Source organism: Sinocyclocheilus rhinocerous, unplaced genomic scaffold (genome assembly GCF_001515625.1).
Source record: "Sinocyclocheilus rhinocerous isolate Xijiao unplaced genomic scaffold, SAMN03320098_v1.1 scaffold1483, whole genome shotgun sequence".
NCBI classification, from domain to species: domain Eukaryota; kingdom Metazoa; phylum Chordata; class Actinopteri; order Cypriniformes; family Cyprinidae; genus Sinocyclocheilus; species Sinocyclocheilus rhinocerous.
The window spans coordinates 119,263-134,718 of record NW_015625211.1 but is presented as its reverse complement, the minus strand read 5'-3'; the positions used below and the strand labels follow the sequence as shown (position 1 = coordinate 134,718).

General features: G+C 37.8%; 2 protein-coding genes and 3 non-coding genes across 7 annotated transcripts; 3 read left to right on the top strand and 2 right to left on the bottom strand.

The window, feature by feature from the left end:
• The first annotated feature begins 3,510 nt into the window (after positions 1 to 3,510).
• Positions 3,511 to 7,415, top strand: LOC107750021 (docking protein 2-like). Its single transcript, XM_016565273.1, has 5 exons — positions 3,511 to 3,648; positions 4,389 to 4,688; positions 5,160 to 5,232; positions 5,467 to 5,639; positions 6,423 to 7,415. The coding sequence occupies exons 1-5, from the start codon at positions 3,592 to 3,594 to the stop codon at positions 7,344 to 7,346; spliced, it is 1,527 nt and encodes a 508-aa protein (XP_016420759.1). The 5' UTR covers positions 3,511 to 3,591; the 3' UTR covers positions 7,347 to 7,415.
• A 946-nt stretch (positions 7,416 to 8,361) lies between these two features.
• On the top strand, positions 8,362 to 13,791 carry LOC107749865 (zinc finger protein 90-like). 3 transcript variants are annotated; one of them, XM_016565084.1, is made up of 8 exons: positions 8,362 to 8,811; positions 8,930 to 9,024; positions 9,493 to 9,592; positions 9,700 to 9,782; positions 11,504 to 11,606; positions 12,002 to 12,081; positions 12,240 to 12,333; positions 12,516 to 13,791. In XM_016565084.1, exons 1-8 carry the CDS (start codon positions 8,526 to 8,528, stop codon positions 13,418 to 13,420), a joined length of 1,746 nt encoding a protein of 581 aa, XP_016420570.1. In that variant the 5' UTR covers positions 8,362 to 8,525; the 3' UTR covers positions 13,421 to 13,791. The 3 variants fall into 3 exon arrangements, with proteins under 3 accessions (XP_016420570.1, XP_016420579.1, XP_016420563.1); XM_016565093.1 differs by having other exon boundaries at positions 11,501 to 11,606; positions 12,005 to 12,081; XM_016565077.1 differs by having other exon boundaries at positions 11,501 to 11,606.
• A 209-nt stretch (positions 13,792 to 14,000) lies between these two features.
• Positions 14,001 to 14,073, top strand: trnak-cuu (transfer RNA lysine (anticodon CUU)). Its single transcript has one exon. It is a non-coding gene; the product is annotated as a tRNA-Lys (tRNA).
• Positions 14,074 to 14,770: 697 nt separating this feature from the next.
• On the bottom strand, positions 14,771 to 14,842 carry trnam-cau (transfer RNA methionine (anticodon CAU)). Its single transcript has one exon. It is a non-coding gene; the product is annotated as a tRNA-Met (tRNA).
• A 329-nt stretch (positions 14,843 to 15,171) lies between these two features.
• trnae-cuc (transfer RNA glutamic acid (anticodon CUC)) lies at positions 15,172 to 15,243 on the bottom strand. Its single transcript has one exon. It is a non-coding gene; the product is annotated as a tRNA-Glu (tRNA).
• Positions 15,244 to 15,456: the final 213 nt, after the last annotated feature.

The following is a 15,456-nucleotide window of genomic DNA, read 5'->3' as shown; positions in this document are numbered from 1 at the left end:
TTTTATTAAGCTCAGAGGAACATTTATTTGATTTCCACTATTGTGATAGTGACTAGCAGTTTGCCCCCGTGTCATTGCCATCTTTTTTTTTTTTCCTGTCTTCTTTTATTTTCTTTAAAAGGACGTTTGGTGGGGAGGTGTGTGTCATAAGAGTGGGAGGGGAAAGGGCTGGGACAAAGGAAACCTGACAGTACAAGGACCGTTGACGGGTGGACCATTCTATGATGGACTGAACTGGTGGCAGCTGACAACTTTTGAGGGATTTTCACAGAAACAGTTTTTCCGGTTTCTTTTCTCCTTCCTCTGTTGAAGTTCTGTCACAGTGTGCAACATGCATTAACAAAAATGGAAAAAAAAATCTAATAAAACAAGCAGGTTCCCTCTTGGACATGTTTTTGTGTTTGTGCATTTAAAATAAAGTAAACTAAACTTCAGCCCTGAGCGTTCTCAACCGACTTTTGGCTGGTATCAGGGGAGATAAACTAGTAGACCAGTGAGATTTTACAGTGCCTCACACAAACTGGACTGGTCATTAGAGGCCTGCAGAAGATTAAATGCATCAAATGGTGAGCTAAATAATTATTTCAGTAATGTGAAATTTGTGTTTTTTTTTTTTTAATTCAGCGGCTACAAAATGGGTTCTTTTCCAAATAATTTGTTTATTTTATGACATCTGAATGTCAGATCATTGTTCTTAAAGGAATAGTTCAGCCAAAAATGAAAATTAGCTTGAATTTACTCATTCTCCGGTCATCCAAGATGTAGATGAGTTTGTTTCTTCATCAGAACAGATTTGGAGAAATTAAGCATCACTTCACTTGCTCACCAATGGATCTTCTGCAGTGAATGGGTGCCATCAGAATGAGACCAAACAGCTGATAAAAACACCACTTTAATCCACAGGTAATCCACACAACTCCAGTTCCACTTCAAACCGTCACATCTGACCAAAACAACTTTCCTTCCTGTGAGTAAGTCCATCCCCTATTGTCCCCTTACATCAAAATTAAGCAACATATTAGTTTGGAAATGTTTTGGCCTGTTCTCGCTTGTAAACGTTGCTTGATCTGTACATATTTCTCTCCTGATTCAGACAAAATGACTTTTTAACTGGAGAAAGCGATATTATGGTTGCCGTAAGCAACTTTTAAGTCACCTTGATGTATTTGTTAATTACAAACATGCAGCTTTTCACTTTACAAGACGTTAATTGATAGGCTAGAGTCTATTATGTGGTGGATTATTGTGATGTTTTTATCAGCTGTTTGGACTCTCATTCTGACGGCACCCATTCACTGCAGAGGATCCATTGGTGAGCAAGTGATATAATGCTACATTTCTCCAAATCTATTCTGATGAACTCCTCTACATCTTGGATGGCCTGAGGCTAAGTGTTTTTTGTTTTTTTTAGCAAATTTAAATTTGAGTGAACCATTCCCTTAATTGACAGATGCAGTATATTGTAAATTGTCAGCAGTACCTTTTCTTTTTTACTACATTGAAGGAGGGATTTTCCCCAGTGTCTGTCTTGTGGTTACTCCATTGACTGGAGAGCCTAGACATCAAATTGTCATTGTATGACTGCTTACATTTTATTATGTGTTTGCTTGGAGCACTATTTGGATTATTCAAGTGCAGACAAACATGCCATGTGTTGCTTAATCAGACACTTAAGAATGAAACGCATGTCATGGTGAAACTGTTCCACCTTTTGGAAAAAGGGTTTGTATTATTTCTGCTTATAAGGGCAAAGATTATTTCATACTAACATTCCAGAATTTTTGATTCATGGATGTTATATTTATTTAATTGTAGAATGCTGCATCGGTTTCTTTTTGCTCGTTTTGTTTTTAATCCTTTAAGCTTTTTATATTGTGTTGATGGTTATAAAATGATTTAACATAAGATCATTTACCATGATTTTTTACCAAGATACCCTGTCCCATAGGTATTGTTCTGGCACTCTTTCTAGATGTATGCAGAACTTTTACCATATTAACTGTCCTTGCATTAAAGGTGTCCAGATTTCCTTTACAGCTGGCAAGGGTACAGTATAAATTTGGCCAGAGATCTGTGGAACAGAAGATATGAAAAGCAATCAAGATGAAGTGATGAGCAAGAGTCTGGACACACTGTTGTGGCTATTTCTTGCTACCTTAAATCTCTGACATTCAACAGTTGAATTATGTCAGAGGATGATGACAGGTTTTATATATTTAATCCTTCATTAAGTAATAGTGAGAAAGATGTTTGTGAATGACTGTTCATAGACTATTGCTCACTAAGATAATACTGTGTCTGTCTGTGAGGCTGTGAGTTTATGTCTGTGTGCCAGTCTGTGCATGTACTTCTGAAATGAGGTTTGGAGACTGTACAAAATGTTTCAGCTAGCTCTGTATGTGCTTAAGGAGGGTTTCCAAAGAAACGTACTATGTTTTAAATGCTTTAAAATGTTAATTTTCAATATATTGTGTCGCTATAATTGTCCATATCCGAGTTGTATAACCTCATGATCACATCAATTCAGTTATTGAGAAGTTTAAGAAGATTTAGTGGGGTAAAGATACTGTTTTAAAAATATATTCTAGGGCAAATACATTTTGATTACAAATGGTGCAAATATAAACTTTTTTTAAATGAGATTTTACCCAAGGTGTAAGGCTAAAAGGCACCCCAGAGGAGAATATATTGTATGATGAAAATTGGTCACCATATGAAAATACTGTCAAGATTTTGTTAATAAATGTAGAGTACATACTTACTCAAAATAACCAGTTTAGCAAACAGTGCCCAATTTTTTAGTCTCGTGGTTACTCCATTGACTGGACAGCCTAAACATCAGTCCAAAGCCACTTGGAGATACATTTTCTTTGTATGACTCTTTACATTTTATTATGTATTTGCTTAGAGCACTATTTGGTTTACCCAAGTAATCTAACTTTGGAAATACTTTGGAATTTCAAGGCTTCTTAAATATTAAAAACTGCTCCATCTACTTTTGCTAAATTAATAGTGAAGTTCATCCCCTCAAAAATATAGAAAACAATTTACTGCCGTTTTACAGCCCTCTGCTGTTCTGAAGTATGTAGTTTAAATATGGGCATGTGACTCTAATTAGTGATTTAAAACTAAATCATATTTTTATCTTAATATGTTTATTTATACTTAATGTCCAACCGCAGAGAGTGATTCCTAGGTGGAGTATAAAGTGAAGATGCACAGTCCAAAACCAAAAAGCAGGATATTTATATAGTTGGCCATGAGATAAAGTTTTTTAGAAGATTGCCATATTATCCAGCTGTTTGATGTTTATTTATATATTGTGATTAGGCCAAACTGAGCCATAAATGTTGAGGAAAGAAAACCATTCAAATTTACAATTCGGACATAAATCAAATGAATATTCATTGCTCTATATCAAACAGTGGCTGTTTTTTTTTTCTTTAAGAGGTGGAGTCTAAGTGTACAATACTCTAACTCATGTAATAGGCTTGGTGATATGTGTTAACAGTTAAAGGAGGTCACACATTGTGCTGGGAAAGGATACACTACTTGTTAAAGCACTTTTTTGAGCTGTCAGAGTAAGCAGACATGGACACTCACAGGAAACAAGGTGAAGTTTACCTACAACATCAGAAACATGGTGAGGTAAGACATCATTAGAGCGTTGTCTTTTATTTTTTTGCTATTGGAAACAGGCAGATGTTTTTTGTGTTTGTCAACCTCAAGTCTAAAACTACAAAATGTTCATAGCTGATCTAAATAAAAGTTTTATTAAAATAGTTCAGAAACTGTTTACAATGATGTTACACGTATTATTGATATTATGGTTTGTAGCATTCAGAAAGATTGGAGAAACAAAGTAGGGCAGTCATATAAAATCTATACAATGATTTTAAGCCTGATGATATTTGCTTGTACTTTTTTAATATAACTCACCATGCCATGGCATGAACTCTCTGGTGTAGGGTTATATTCTGCTATGAGATAGATGGAACGAGACTGCCTCTACAAGTTGAAACTTGGTGTGCACATCTCTGCCTTGCTTTTTGTATTACAGCACATTCCATTGACAAAAACACGCCCTCATGAAAGTGCACTTCACGTAGTACTAGATTCAAGCCCTGCCTTACACACACAATACATGTGAGGTAAATGAGGGATTGGCTGAGTGAGTAATTATTACATCCATACCTCCAGCGTGAAGTGCTTTTTAAGAACTTTTTTATGCTAATATTTAGCAATCCGGAGGCATGTTCCTTACCTGAAGCACAAATTCCACCTAATGGACTAGACCTTATTAAATATCTCACTGTCGTTGTATTGCAGAAACATGGATGAAGGAAAATAATAAATATAAGTAATAATATTCTATTTGTTCTCAACAGAAGTGGAAGCGATATTGGTTGGCCCTTCATCCGGCTAGTCGGCACGGCGTCGCACGGTTAGAATTATCAGAGGCCGTTCATGAACGGTCAACTGTGGTGGTCAGACGACATCCAGAGAGGAAAGTTGTCCGTCTGGCCGACTGCGTGACTGTCGTCAAGCTGCCTCCTCACGCAGAGGCTTGTCCAGGGGAAAACATGGCTGCTTTCTGTGTGGAGACAGAGGACAAGAAGCTTGTGTTTGCAGCAGAGAAAGAAAGCTGTGGAGAATGGGTGGACATAATATGTAACATTGCCTTTCAGGTTTGGATTTTTTCAGATATGTTTTTATTACACACTGCTATTCAAAATTGTGGGGTCAGATTTTATTAAAAGAAAATGCTTTTATTCAGCTAGGATGCACTATACAAAAGAGTCAACATAAGTAAAGGCATTAATGACGTTATAAGATTTCTATTTCAAATAAATATAGTTCTTTTGAACTTTCTATTCTTTCTTCCAAAAGAATTATTGATTTTAATGTATTTTTGTTTTAATAAATATAGCCTTGCTGAGCATAAAACAAACTTCTTTCAAAAACATCTAAAAAATGTTATGGACTCCAAACCTTTAAACCGTATGAAACAACAAACCATTTAACCGGTATAAAGTTCAAGATCCTAATACAATGAAAAATGCAGATCATTCCAGCCACATAACTGGTTATTTAAAGTACAGTACCCTTGACTCCACTCCCTGCTGCTAGTGTTTCTCACGGTATTCATAATTTCACAGAAACACACTAAAAGTGCACCACAGCCAGTGCCTCTTATGGAAGACAATCAGATCTACATGTCCAGAGAACAATGTGAGTACAAACAATGGTCAAATGTATCATTCATGCTGTCATGTTCCTAAAAGGCCACTTTCACCACGTCATTGCTGTATAAAGACTGGATTTTTTTTTAACAAGCCAGCAGACAACACTGAACTACCTTGATGCAGATCTGGTTTAAAACATTAAACAGATGGTATAACCTTTGACCTCTGAATTACAGCTTTTTTAAGTTTAATTCTGATCTCGATGTCTCTTTCATTTTAGTGTGCGAGTTTAAAGTGGTTGTACTGCAGAACGAGGCTTCAGTTCGATGTGGCCTGAATGGACAGTACTGGCTACAAGCTGGTGAGGACATGCTAGTTCTTCAAGATCTGGAGACCAGGAGGACTGTAATGGAGTGGCCATACAAGCTGCTGCGCCGCTATGGCCGAGATAAGGTCAGCAGAAAAAATACTTCATGTACATAACAGAAATAAGATGAAACTAATTATTTAACTAAAATACAATCAGATGCGATTCTTCTGTTTGTGTGATGAATTATAAAATGACTCATATTTTTATTAGCAAAACAAAAAACATAATTTTAACAATAATTACCCAAAAGGTACATGCATATTCATGTTGAATACTATAAACTAAAATAAATTAATTGTTAATTACTTTTATGTGTTATAATTATCTACCAGGCAAAAGCTTGGGGTCAGTAAGAATTTTTAAAAGAAATTAATACTTTTATTCCACAAGGGCCCATTAAACTGATCAAAAGTGACAGTAAAGACATTTACAATGTTACAAAAAAATATAATATCAGCATATTAGAACGATTTCTGAAGGATCATGTGATGTTGAAGACTGAAGTAATGACTGCTGAAAATTCAGCTTTGGCATCACAGGAATAAATTACATTTTAAAATATATTAAATTAGAAACCAGCTGTTTTAAATTGTAATAATATTTCACAAAATTATTTTTACTGTATTTTTGATTTTAAAAAATGCAGCCTTTGTGACCAGAAAAGACTACCAAAAGCTACCAAACCAAACTTTTGAATGCTCTGTCTCTTAAAAATTATTCTAAAAACTATACACTTTACAAAATTGTATGTTAAAATGACATGTAGCCTAAAACAATAAACTCTTTTTTTTCTTATAGTAACTTATAGTTAACATGTTAAATGAGTGCTTACAAATATTTTTGACTTTCTCTCTGTTCCTCTCTAGATGCTGTTTTCTATAGAAGCAGGCAGGCGTTGTGAATCGGGCCCTGGAACCTTTAACTTTGAGGCCAGACAGAGTGACGAGATCCTTCGCATTATTGAGTCGGCTATTCGCCAACAGAAGAGCCTTGCTGTTACTGGAGACAGGCAGTCGCCACATTCTCCACGTTCTCGTTCTCCTCGCTCACCCCTGCCCAGACGCCCGGAAAGTTTTACTTTGCTTGATACGGAGGGCAGCAACAGCCCTCAGCCTTCAGATGCAAAACTGCCCTTGAACCCTAATTCAGCAGATGTCCTTGGCCCAAACATATATGCTGTACATACAAAACCTGCAAGTCCTATTGTCTTAACCGAACCTGTGTATGCAAACCCTGCAGATTCCATTAGCTCCTCAAAAAGCACACACTCAGACCCTGGTGGCAGTATTAGCTTGATTGAGCCTGTGTATTCAAATCCTGCAGTTTTAATAGGCAGTCATGAATCTGTGTATGCAGATATAAAGACAGATCCTCTCCCGTCTCATCATAGGGATGAATCAGAACCAGTGTATTCTGATCCTGCAGATGTCATCCGCCCAAAACCTAACAATTGTGTCCAAGCCAACCCTACCGACACCATTGACTGCCGGCCTGTCAAGACAACACCAAACAATGGCAAGCAGCAAGAACCTGTGTACTCTGAGGTGTACGACCATGTCAAACTAAACACAAGTAAAAGACTTGACCAGAAGACTGAGGAGCCCATTTATAGTGTACCTGAGATTGTACAGTCAACTCAAAATAATAACTCTCAACAAAACAAAATGCCTGAGGAGAACCAACCCATCTACAGCAAAGTTAACAAACCACCCAAAACCCCTCAGCCTTTCCATGAAAAGAAGCTAAGCCAAACACCGGAGGTCGTCTCTGAGGACCTTGGAATGATTTGATTAAATCTGTAATCTGTGACCACAAAACCAGTCATAAGGGTCAATTGTTTGAAATTGAGATTGAGATTATCTAAAAGCTGAATAAATAAGCTTTCCATTGATGTATGGTTTGTTAGGATATGTTGCCGAGATACAACTATTTGAAAATCTGGAATCTGAGGGTGCAAAAAATCCAAATATTGAGAAAATTGCATTTAAAGTTGTCCAAATTAAGTTCTTAGCAATGCATATTACATAAAAAATTAAGCTTTAATATATTTACAGTAGAAAATTTACAAAATATCTTCATGAAATATGATCTTTACTTAATATCCTAATGATTTTTGGCATAAAAGAAAAATAAATAATTTTGACCCATGCAATGTATTGTTGGCTATTGCTACAAATATACCCCAGCGACTTAAAATTGGTTTTGTGGTCCAGGGTCACACATAAAGTCTTCACAAGTAGCTATTAATATTTAATATTTAAAATGTATTATTTCCCCCCCACTAATTTCATTATTAATCCATTCTTCAAGATGTTGTGGAATGATGACTGATCTGTGTAACACTGATGCACATTATGAAAAATGTATTTAAAAAAAAAAAAGTAAAATTAAAAAATATATATTTTATTTTTGTTTTGTTTTACAAGCCCAAATATGTTGCATGTATTATGTATTTTCTTGGTGTACCACAGCAGAATTAAATTATTATGTTATGAGATCTCGGCATCTTTTACAGAAAAGCTTCAGTGGCAAAAATCTCAGCAAAGCTCAGACCAGTTAAAAAATAAATAATTCAGGTATCAAGAAACAGATTTGAAACAGTATGCGTTAATAAACACAATTTTCATTTGGGTTGAATATTCAAAAAGCCAAACGGTTTAGCCGAAATTAACCAAACTATAACTAACAGAGTGGCCAAAACAACAGTCATAGTTTTATTCATTCAGTAAATGTATTATTGAAGAGTGTCGACGCTAGATTGGTGTGCGCTGTGAAAGAGTCTTTATGGTTTTTACGTCACTACTACTGACCGGAAGTGCATAGCGATATCAAACCCGAGCAAATGAGTGTTATTCCCACGATGTTTTGAAGATATGTCTTAAAAATTTTGAATTTACTATCATTTTTATCTAGCTCCCAAATCACTGGACGTTTATTGAAACGTGCTGTAGGACGCTTAAACGTTAACCATGTCTAATCGCATCGCTTTCCAGACTCAGTTAGCGTCCATTATGGAGGTGCTGGCAAATGCAGCGGTGGCTGAGATATGCAAACTCGTAGACGACGACTACGCGGTTATAAACTTACAGATGACCCAATGTCAGCGTGAAAACAAAGCGCTGAAGAGAAAACTTCACATACTGGAGCTAAAGATGGCTCGAGGGTTTGCAGAGAGGAGAATTAGTTCACTGAATCGCACTAACCGGGTTCAAGTGAGCGCCGCTTTGTCAGACAAATACAGGAACCAAACTAACGGTGTGTGATCATGAAACCTTGTATGAAATATTCTGCCGTCAGTGTTTCTGTCACACCAAATAAATGATAAGTCTAATGTGGTTAAAGTACTCTGTTTTGTGTTGCTTCACACACCCAGACGTGCTGTATGGAGCTCAGTTTAACTCGGGACTGTGGAGAGGTGGAGGAACAGACTCAGCTGCTCAGCAAGTTGAAAATGAAACTAACAATATGGTAGGTAAGCCGTTATCTCTTTATGATAACCACAGTAACTGTGGTAACCACAGTAAAGCCACTTTTCATTGTGACATTTGTAGTAATGAGCCCAAAGGTTACAGCAGATAGATAGATATATAGATAAACTGTTAGAATCAAGTACACTGTATTTGTATAGCGCTTTCCACAATACTGGTTTTCAAAGCAGCTATTAACACAAAATGTTAATGTCTATAATATCTTAATATCATCATGCTTTAAAAAGCATTTAGCAGATTCACTTTTCATATAGACATACATTATAGGTAGATCTATCCATAGATTGACACAAAAAAATAGATAAACAAAACAAATTATAGAAAACAAATCATATATTTAAGATATATTGACTGTCATGTATAGATGGATAGAAACAGCTGCAATTGTTGAACATACATATCTGTATAATATATATAGAGATTTGTGAAACATTTCCTTTCATTAAAGACAGGTGATGCAGTATTATCAGAAGCGGACACAGTGCTGATAAAGGATGAGATGTTTGAGGAGGACCAAACACAGCAGAGACTGTTAATCAGAGATGGTGGTGAGTGGATAGAAGAACACAAGCTGCCTATTATAAAATTAACAGAGGTTGGGTAACTATCAGCACCCATTTTAAAGCTTGTCTTGACACCGTTTCTCTTCTTTCAGGAGTAAAAGAGGCAGGTTTTGGTGATGTTCAGATGGTGAAAGATGATGATCAGGTCTCTGGGATGCAGCAGCCGACTTTGGAGGTCAGTGGATCTGACACTGCGCTTAAATCTGAGCCAGAGTTTGAGAGTGTTAAGGGGATATCCCAAGAGCCCGTAGAATTACATGCTGAAGGAAAGTTTGATTTGAATGGAAAATCCAGTCCTATGAGGGATTATTTTATGCAAGGGAGTGACAATGCAGACTTGCGGCTACGATCTTGCACGTACGTGAACAATGCAAGATCAGCTGAGAGCCAATGCACAGACCCTTTGCGCCGTTCAGAGGTCATAGAGGTCGACTCTGCAGAAGAGGGGGAAGAGATTTCTGTGTGGGCTAGCAAAGTAGCACGTGGGAAAAGCCAAGCTCCACATGTTTATCCCCAATACGGGAGGGAGGAACGTCAGGATAGCAGGATCCTCTTGCCTTCTTCTAATCCGCTTCTGGTGACAAATGACTTTGCAGCAGTGGCATCAACATCTTCAAAGATACAGGGTATGGACAGCTACCACAATGCCAGAGATGTCATATTTAACCAACGAAGAGTTGGTCAGACTAGAAATGACAGAGTTCCTCGTGAAAAACTTTTTGCCTGCACATATTGTGGCAAAGTTTTCAACCGCCCCAAAAAGGTGGTGATCCACCAGCGGATTCACACGGGTGAGAAGCCATTCAAGTGTAACACCTGTGGGAAGTTCTTTTCAGAGGCGGGAAACCTGCGAAAACACCAGAAAGTCCATACAGGAGAACGACCGTATAGTTGTTCTCAGTGTGGACAGACGTTTGCCTGGATACGAAACCTCAAAAACCACCAACAGAAGTACCATCCTGATATGTTAACTGCAGAAGGAATGCTTTCTCTAGGAGGAGTCAATAAATGATCACTAGATTACTGCTAATGAGTGTGTCTTATGCCACCATCATATCTCTTCTGGATAAGACTTTCATTTAAATTATATACATGATTAACATGTACATTTGATCAATAGGGATGTGAGTCAAAGTGTTTTTTTTATATATAATTAGCAAACTCAGAGTAAATCTTTGTCCTGTGGTGTACTGTAGAAAAAGGTGAAGCAACTTAGTCGAAATGCAGTTTTTGGTATAACAAGTGTTGAACATTTTTAAATAAACATTTCTGTACTCATTTTGTGTTTGTTTTTTTTGAAGAACATTGACCCTGAAGGCAGGTAGTTGGAGGAAGTAAAACCTTATGGAAACATCTGGTGGTCACTGCCTTTGCAACCACAAGTATAAAATGTACTTATCAATATCAGAACAGTGAAAACGTATTTAACTAATATCCAGAATTTAGTCAGCACTGTGCAATAACATAATTTCAGATTTTCCATTTGAAAAACCATTACACTATGATGAATGATTAGATCCACATACTGCACTAAAGGAAACACAGCCATTATTGTACTGCACTTTGGTCAATGCACTGTTGTTTTAATAGTGCTTTTATAAATAAACTGATACTGAAACATTGATAAATACTAATAAATCATACTCTGGTTGTTCAACAGTAGCATAAATACCCACCTTTCTTTTTAAAAAAATGAAACATCCACAGCTGTTTGTACAGTCCAACTTCAGTTATTAGGAACATTATGACACCTTTACAATCCACTGAACACAATTCATCATATATAAGAAATTCCTAGTTAATTTACACATGGAAAGCTTTAGTAAATTACCTTGATGTTTATGTGCCAGCCAGGGCCATCTTGTAACACAAAACCTTGTTTCATGTGTTCAGCAGCAAAGACAGGTGGAAGACGGAGAGCCAGAAACAATAGTGATAAAGGAGGATCTGAACGACCAGTGGGAAAGAAGCCAGACACAAGCCATAATTGTGCAAGATGGTGAGTAGAAGGCCAAAAAAAGCAGTCCTCTCTTTGGTGCTCAAGTCAGATGTAGAATAGTATGATACCATTTGTGTTGAATTAAATGTCTTTGTTATAATAAGAATTTGCCGCTGCAACAGAGCTTAAGTATAAAGGCTTGCTCAATAAGACACAGTGGCAGTGAATTGCTGCAGCAATAAAAAAACTCGTAGATTTAGAAGGTGGTGCTGGGGTGGAGGAGGGTTAAGACGAGCACGCAGTCCGGTAGGACCGGTATTAAATACTAACCAGGATAGGAAAAAAGGAGGCTGCTGAAGCCAGTCAGAGGCACATTAGAGTTTCATGACTGAACTAGTCATACTTTGGTCTGGAATCTAGTATCCAAAAAATGACCATTCGTTCTCTTTCCTCAGCAGAGTCAAATACAGAAAATTGTAGCGGACGACTTTCTACCTCACCAGCCAAAAGCACAGTTGCACCTAGTGCAGAGAAGGTTTGTTGATTTTCTGTTCTCTTAAGATGCAAAAAAACTAGGACAGAGCTAAAGAGTGCCAAGAGGAAAGTGTCACATCACCGCTGCAAAGTATAAACGTAAGCCACTTTAGGATCAAAACAACAACAAAAATGAATGTAGTTTTATTTTGTTTCCAGCCTATAGAGGTGGAGTTTTCCCATTTGAGTGAAAATGGACAGGATAGGAGCCAGAGAACCAACATTTCTCCATCCACTGGACTGCAGATACAGGGTGAGTAAATGAAAAAAAGTAAACAGATGAAGGTTAACCTTTCAACGCATATTTACACTGCATATGTTTGCATGAACTCTACATACAACTATTTTACTAAACAGATTTGAATGTCATCTTAAATTTAGAGCTATTTGCAGATTAAAAGTACTCTGACAGTATCTGAACGTATTTACATCCAGGTACTGTTGAGTCCAGTCCAAGTAATTCTCAACAGCACCAGTACCACAGGTTTGCACAGGTTCGACCTAGCAAGGGTCTAACAGCAGGAGAAACTGCAGCTCTCACAGGCTCAGGACACTTACACAAGGGAATGGTGAAAAGCAGAACTTCACCCACAAACCAGCCTCTGCTCAGCAGAGAAAAGACAGCCACTGAAATGTCAGGAACAGACTGCTTGTTGTATGACAGACCTGCAGAACCTAAAAGCAGCTTTACGCACTGGCCCACACATCCATCCTGCTCATACACAGAGTCGGACCAGGATCAAGACTGTATGCTGGTTCAGTCAGAGACTGTATCATCTATTAGAAGCTCCAAAGGTGGACGGGATGGAGCATCATCCACCCGAACACATGCTGTTAGAAATGCAGCAGAGGGGTCAATCAGAGAAGAGGAAAGGTGGAATCAAGCTGCCAGTTTGAGGCAAAGCCAAATTGAAGCATCAGGCCACGTCAGTAGACCTGAAGTGATTCAGACAGAGACTGCAAGTAGAACAAACCCTTCATATTTCACTGTGATACCCCAAATTATGTCCAACCTAACTCAGCCTGGGGCTTCTCTTGCCGGGCTGCAGCTACCAAAGCACATGGAGAAAGGTAGGCGGAAAAGCTACGTTTGTAAATACTGTGGAAAGGCGTTCCCTGGCTTGTCCAACGTTGTGGCCCACCAGCGAGTGCATACAGGCGAGAGGCCCTTTAAGTGTGACACGTGTGGGAAGCTTTTCACAGAGGCAGGCAACCTCAAGAAACACCAAAGAGTTCACACAGGAGAGAAACCCTTCGTCTGTCCCCGCTGTGGGAAACGATTCGCCTGGATCTGCAACCTTAAGACACATCAGCAGTTGGCCTCCTGTGGAGGAGTCTGATATAATATGTCTGATGCAGGGCTTCCAACTCGTGCCTTCTTATGAACCCAGTGGTCTTCAGAATGTCAAAGGAATGATTATAATACTCATGGAATAATTTACGCAAGAAAGAAAAGGGACTTATGAAATATAAGTGGAAACATTAATAGGAAGATTAAGGTCTGTAGGTGTTAGCAGCGGTTAAAGCAATTGTCTTCGGTGTTTTAATGTTGACTGTCCGTGAATTGTAATATTAAAAGTGAGCAGCAGGTGGTGCACAAGCACTAATCAACGGAGCATCCATAAGTGTTTTACCTTACCCACATGGTATTGACGGATTTGGCAGTACAAAAAGTCTGCAGTTTTTTAAATTACTCTAAATATTAGTATTAAAGGCGTTGAAACATATTTGAAATTTATGGTGTTTTTGGTGGTGTCCGTTGTTTGTTTAGAATATTTTGGCTAATGAGTGTACTGTTTTTTTAAATTACTCTAAATATTAGTATTAAAGGCGTTGAAACATATTTGAAATTTATGGTGTTTTTGGTGGTGTCCTTCGTTGTTTGTTTAGAATATTTTGGCTAATGAGTGTACTGCATCAGCCCGGCTAGCTCAGTCGGTAGAGCATGAGACTCTTAATCTCAGGGTCGTGGGTTCGAGCCCCACGTTGGGCGAAAGTGTTTTATAGCACCTTAATGTGTAAATATTTGTTTGTTTTTTCCAGAGAACAGTTCTGCCCACACAAACTGAACTGCAAACGTTGATCTGATGTTTTCCAGATCTCCAACTGACAACTCATTGTGGAAACTGTTGAAATTAGCTATAGCTTGTAGATGTCTGCAAGATCTACAAGCTATATAGTACGGAGCCCCGCACATGACATGCAAGATTTCGTTCCCTCGATGTACTAAAACGTGCACACGATTACTATTTCGTTCCCTCGGTTTGCGTAATCGTGCACACAATTTACTAATTCGTTCTCTCGATTTATAAATCATATGCACGATTTAGCAAATCTAGGGAACGAATTAGTAAATCGTGCACACAATTTATAAATCTAGGGAACGAAATAGTAAATCGTGCACACGATTTAGCCTACAAATTTTTTCTTGCATGTTATGCGCGGCGGGGCGCTGTAATATAGCTAATTTAAATTGTTGTTGTTTTTTTGTAGTTGCTCCTTTAAAGATCTTTTGAAGCCTTTACAATTCATACATAATTTTTTAGACCATTAGAGATTCGTATGATAATCTAAAGTTTGAAATAAAAGTCTAAAAGGTAAAGCTCAGAATTAAAAATTGGTTTCTTTCTGAAAAAAAAAGAGAACGAAATAAAATGCTTTTGGAAAAAAAATACAGTGAAAAAATGATCTAGCAGAGGATGGTTTCGATCCATCGACCTCTGGGTTATGGGCCCAGCACGCTTCCGCTGCGCCACTCTGCTAATGCGTGATAGTTGTTGGTTTAGTACAGGTAAGTGTCTTACTTCTTGCTTCCTGTATTTCCTGTACAATCTTTGGTTAGTTTCGTTGGCTTTTTGAGATGTTATCGGTCCATTTGTGAGATAGAATGTATGTTAAATGTTTCTTTTACATACCAGCCAAGAATTGATTATAACATACCTCGGACGATATTCTGTTATCTGTGTATCCGTGGTGTTCACAGGCGCAAATTCTTTGGCACAGTATACTATTTAAAACTTTTTAACTTACAACTGGGATTTCTTGTGTCGAATGACCTTGTTGGACTTAAATAGGGGAAAAAAAACATTCATTCCCTGACCGGGAATCGAACCCGGGCCGCGGCGGTGAGAGCGCCGAATCCTAACCACTAGACCACCAGGGAGCGATGCTGGTAAGCTTTCGACTCGCAGTATTGTACATCTGTACATCCGTTATGCAGATACGGTGCGGTATATATTCTGAAAAATGTGCTGTTTTGTAACTGTTCCTAGAACCATGTAAATTTTCTTAAGGTTGAAGATTACGTCAAGTTATGCGGTAATTCGGTTTGATTGCCATTGTGGTTGATTGTATTCGCAAAAACAAGTGGTAAGAT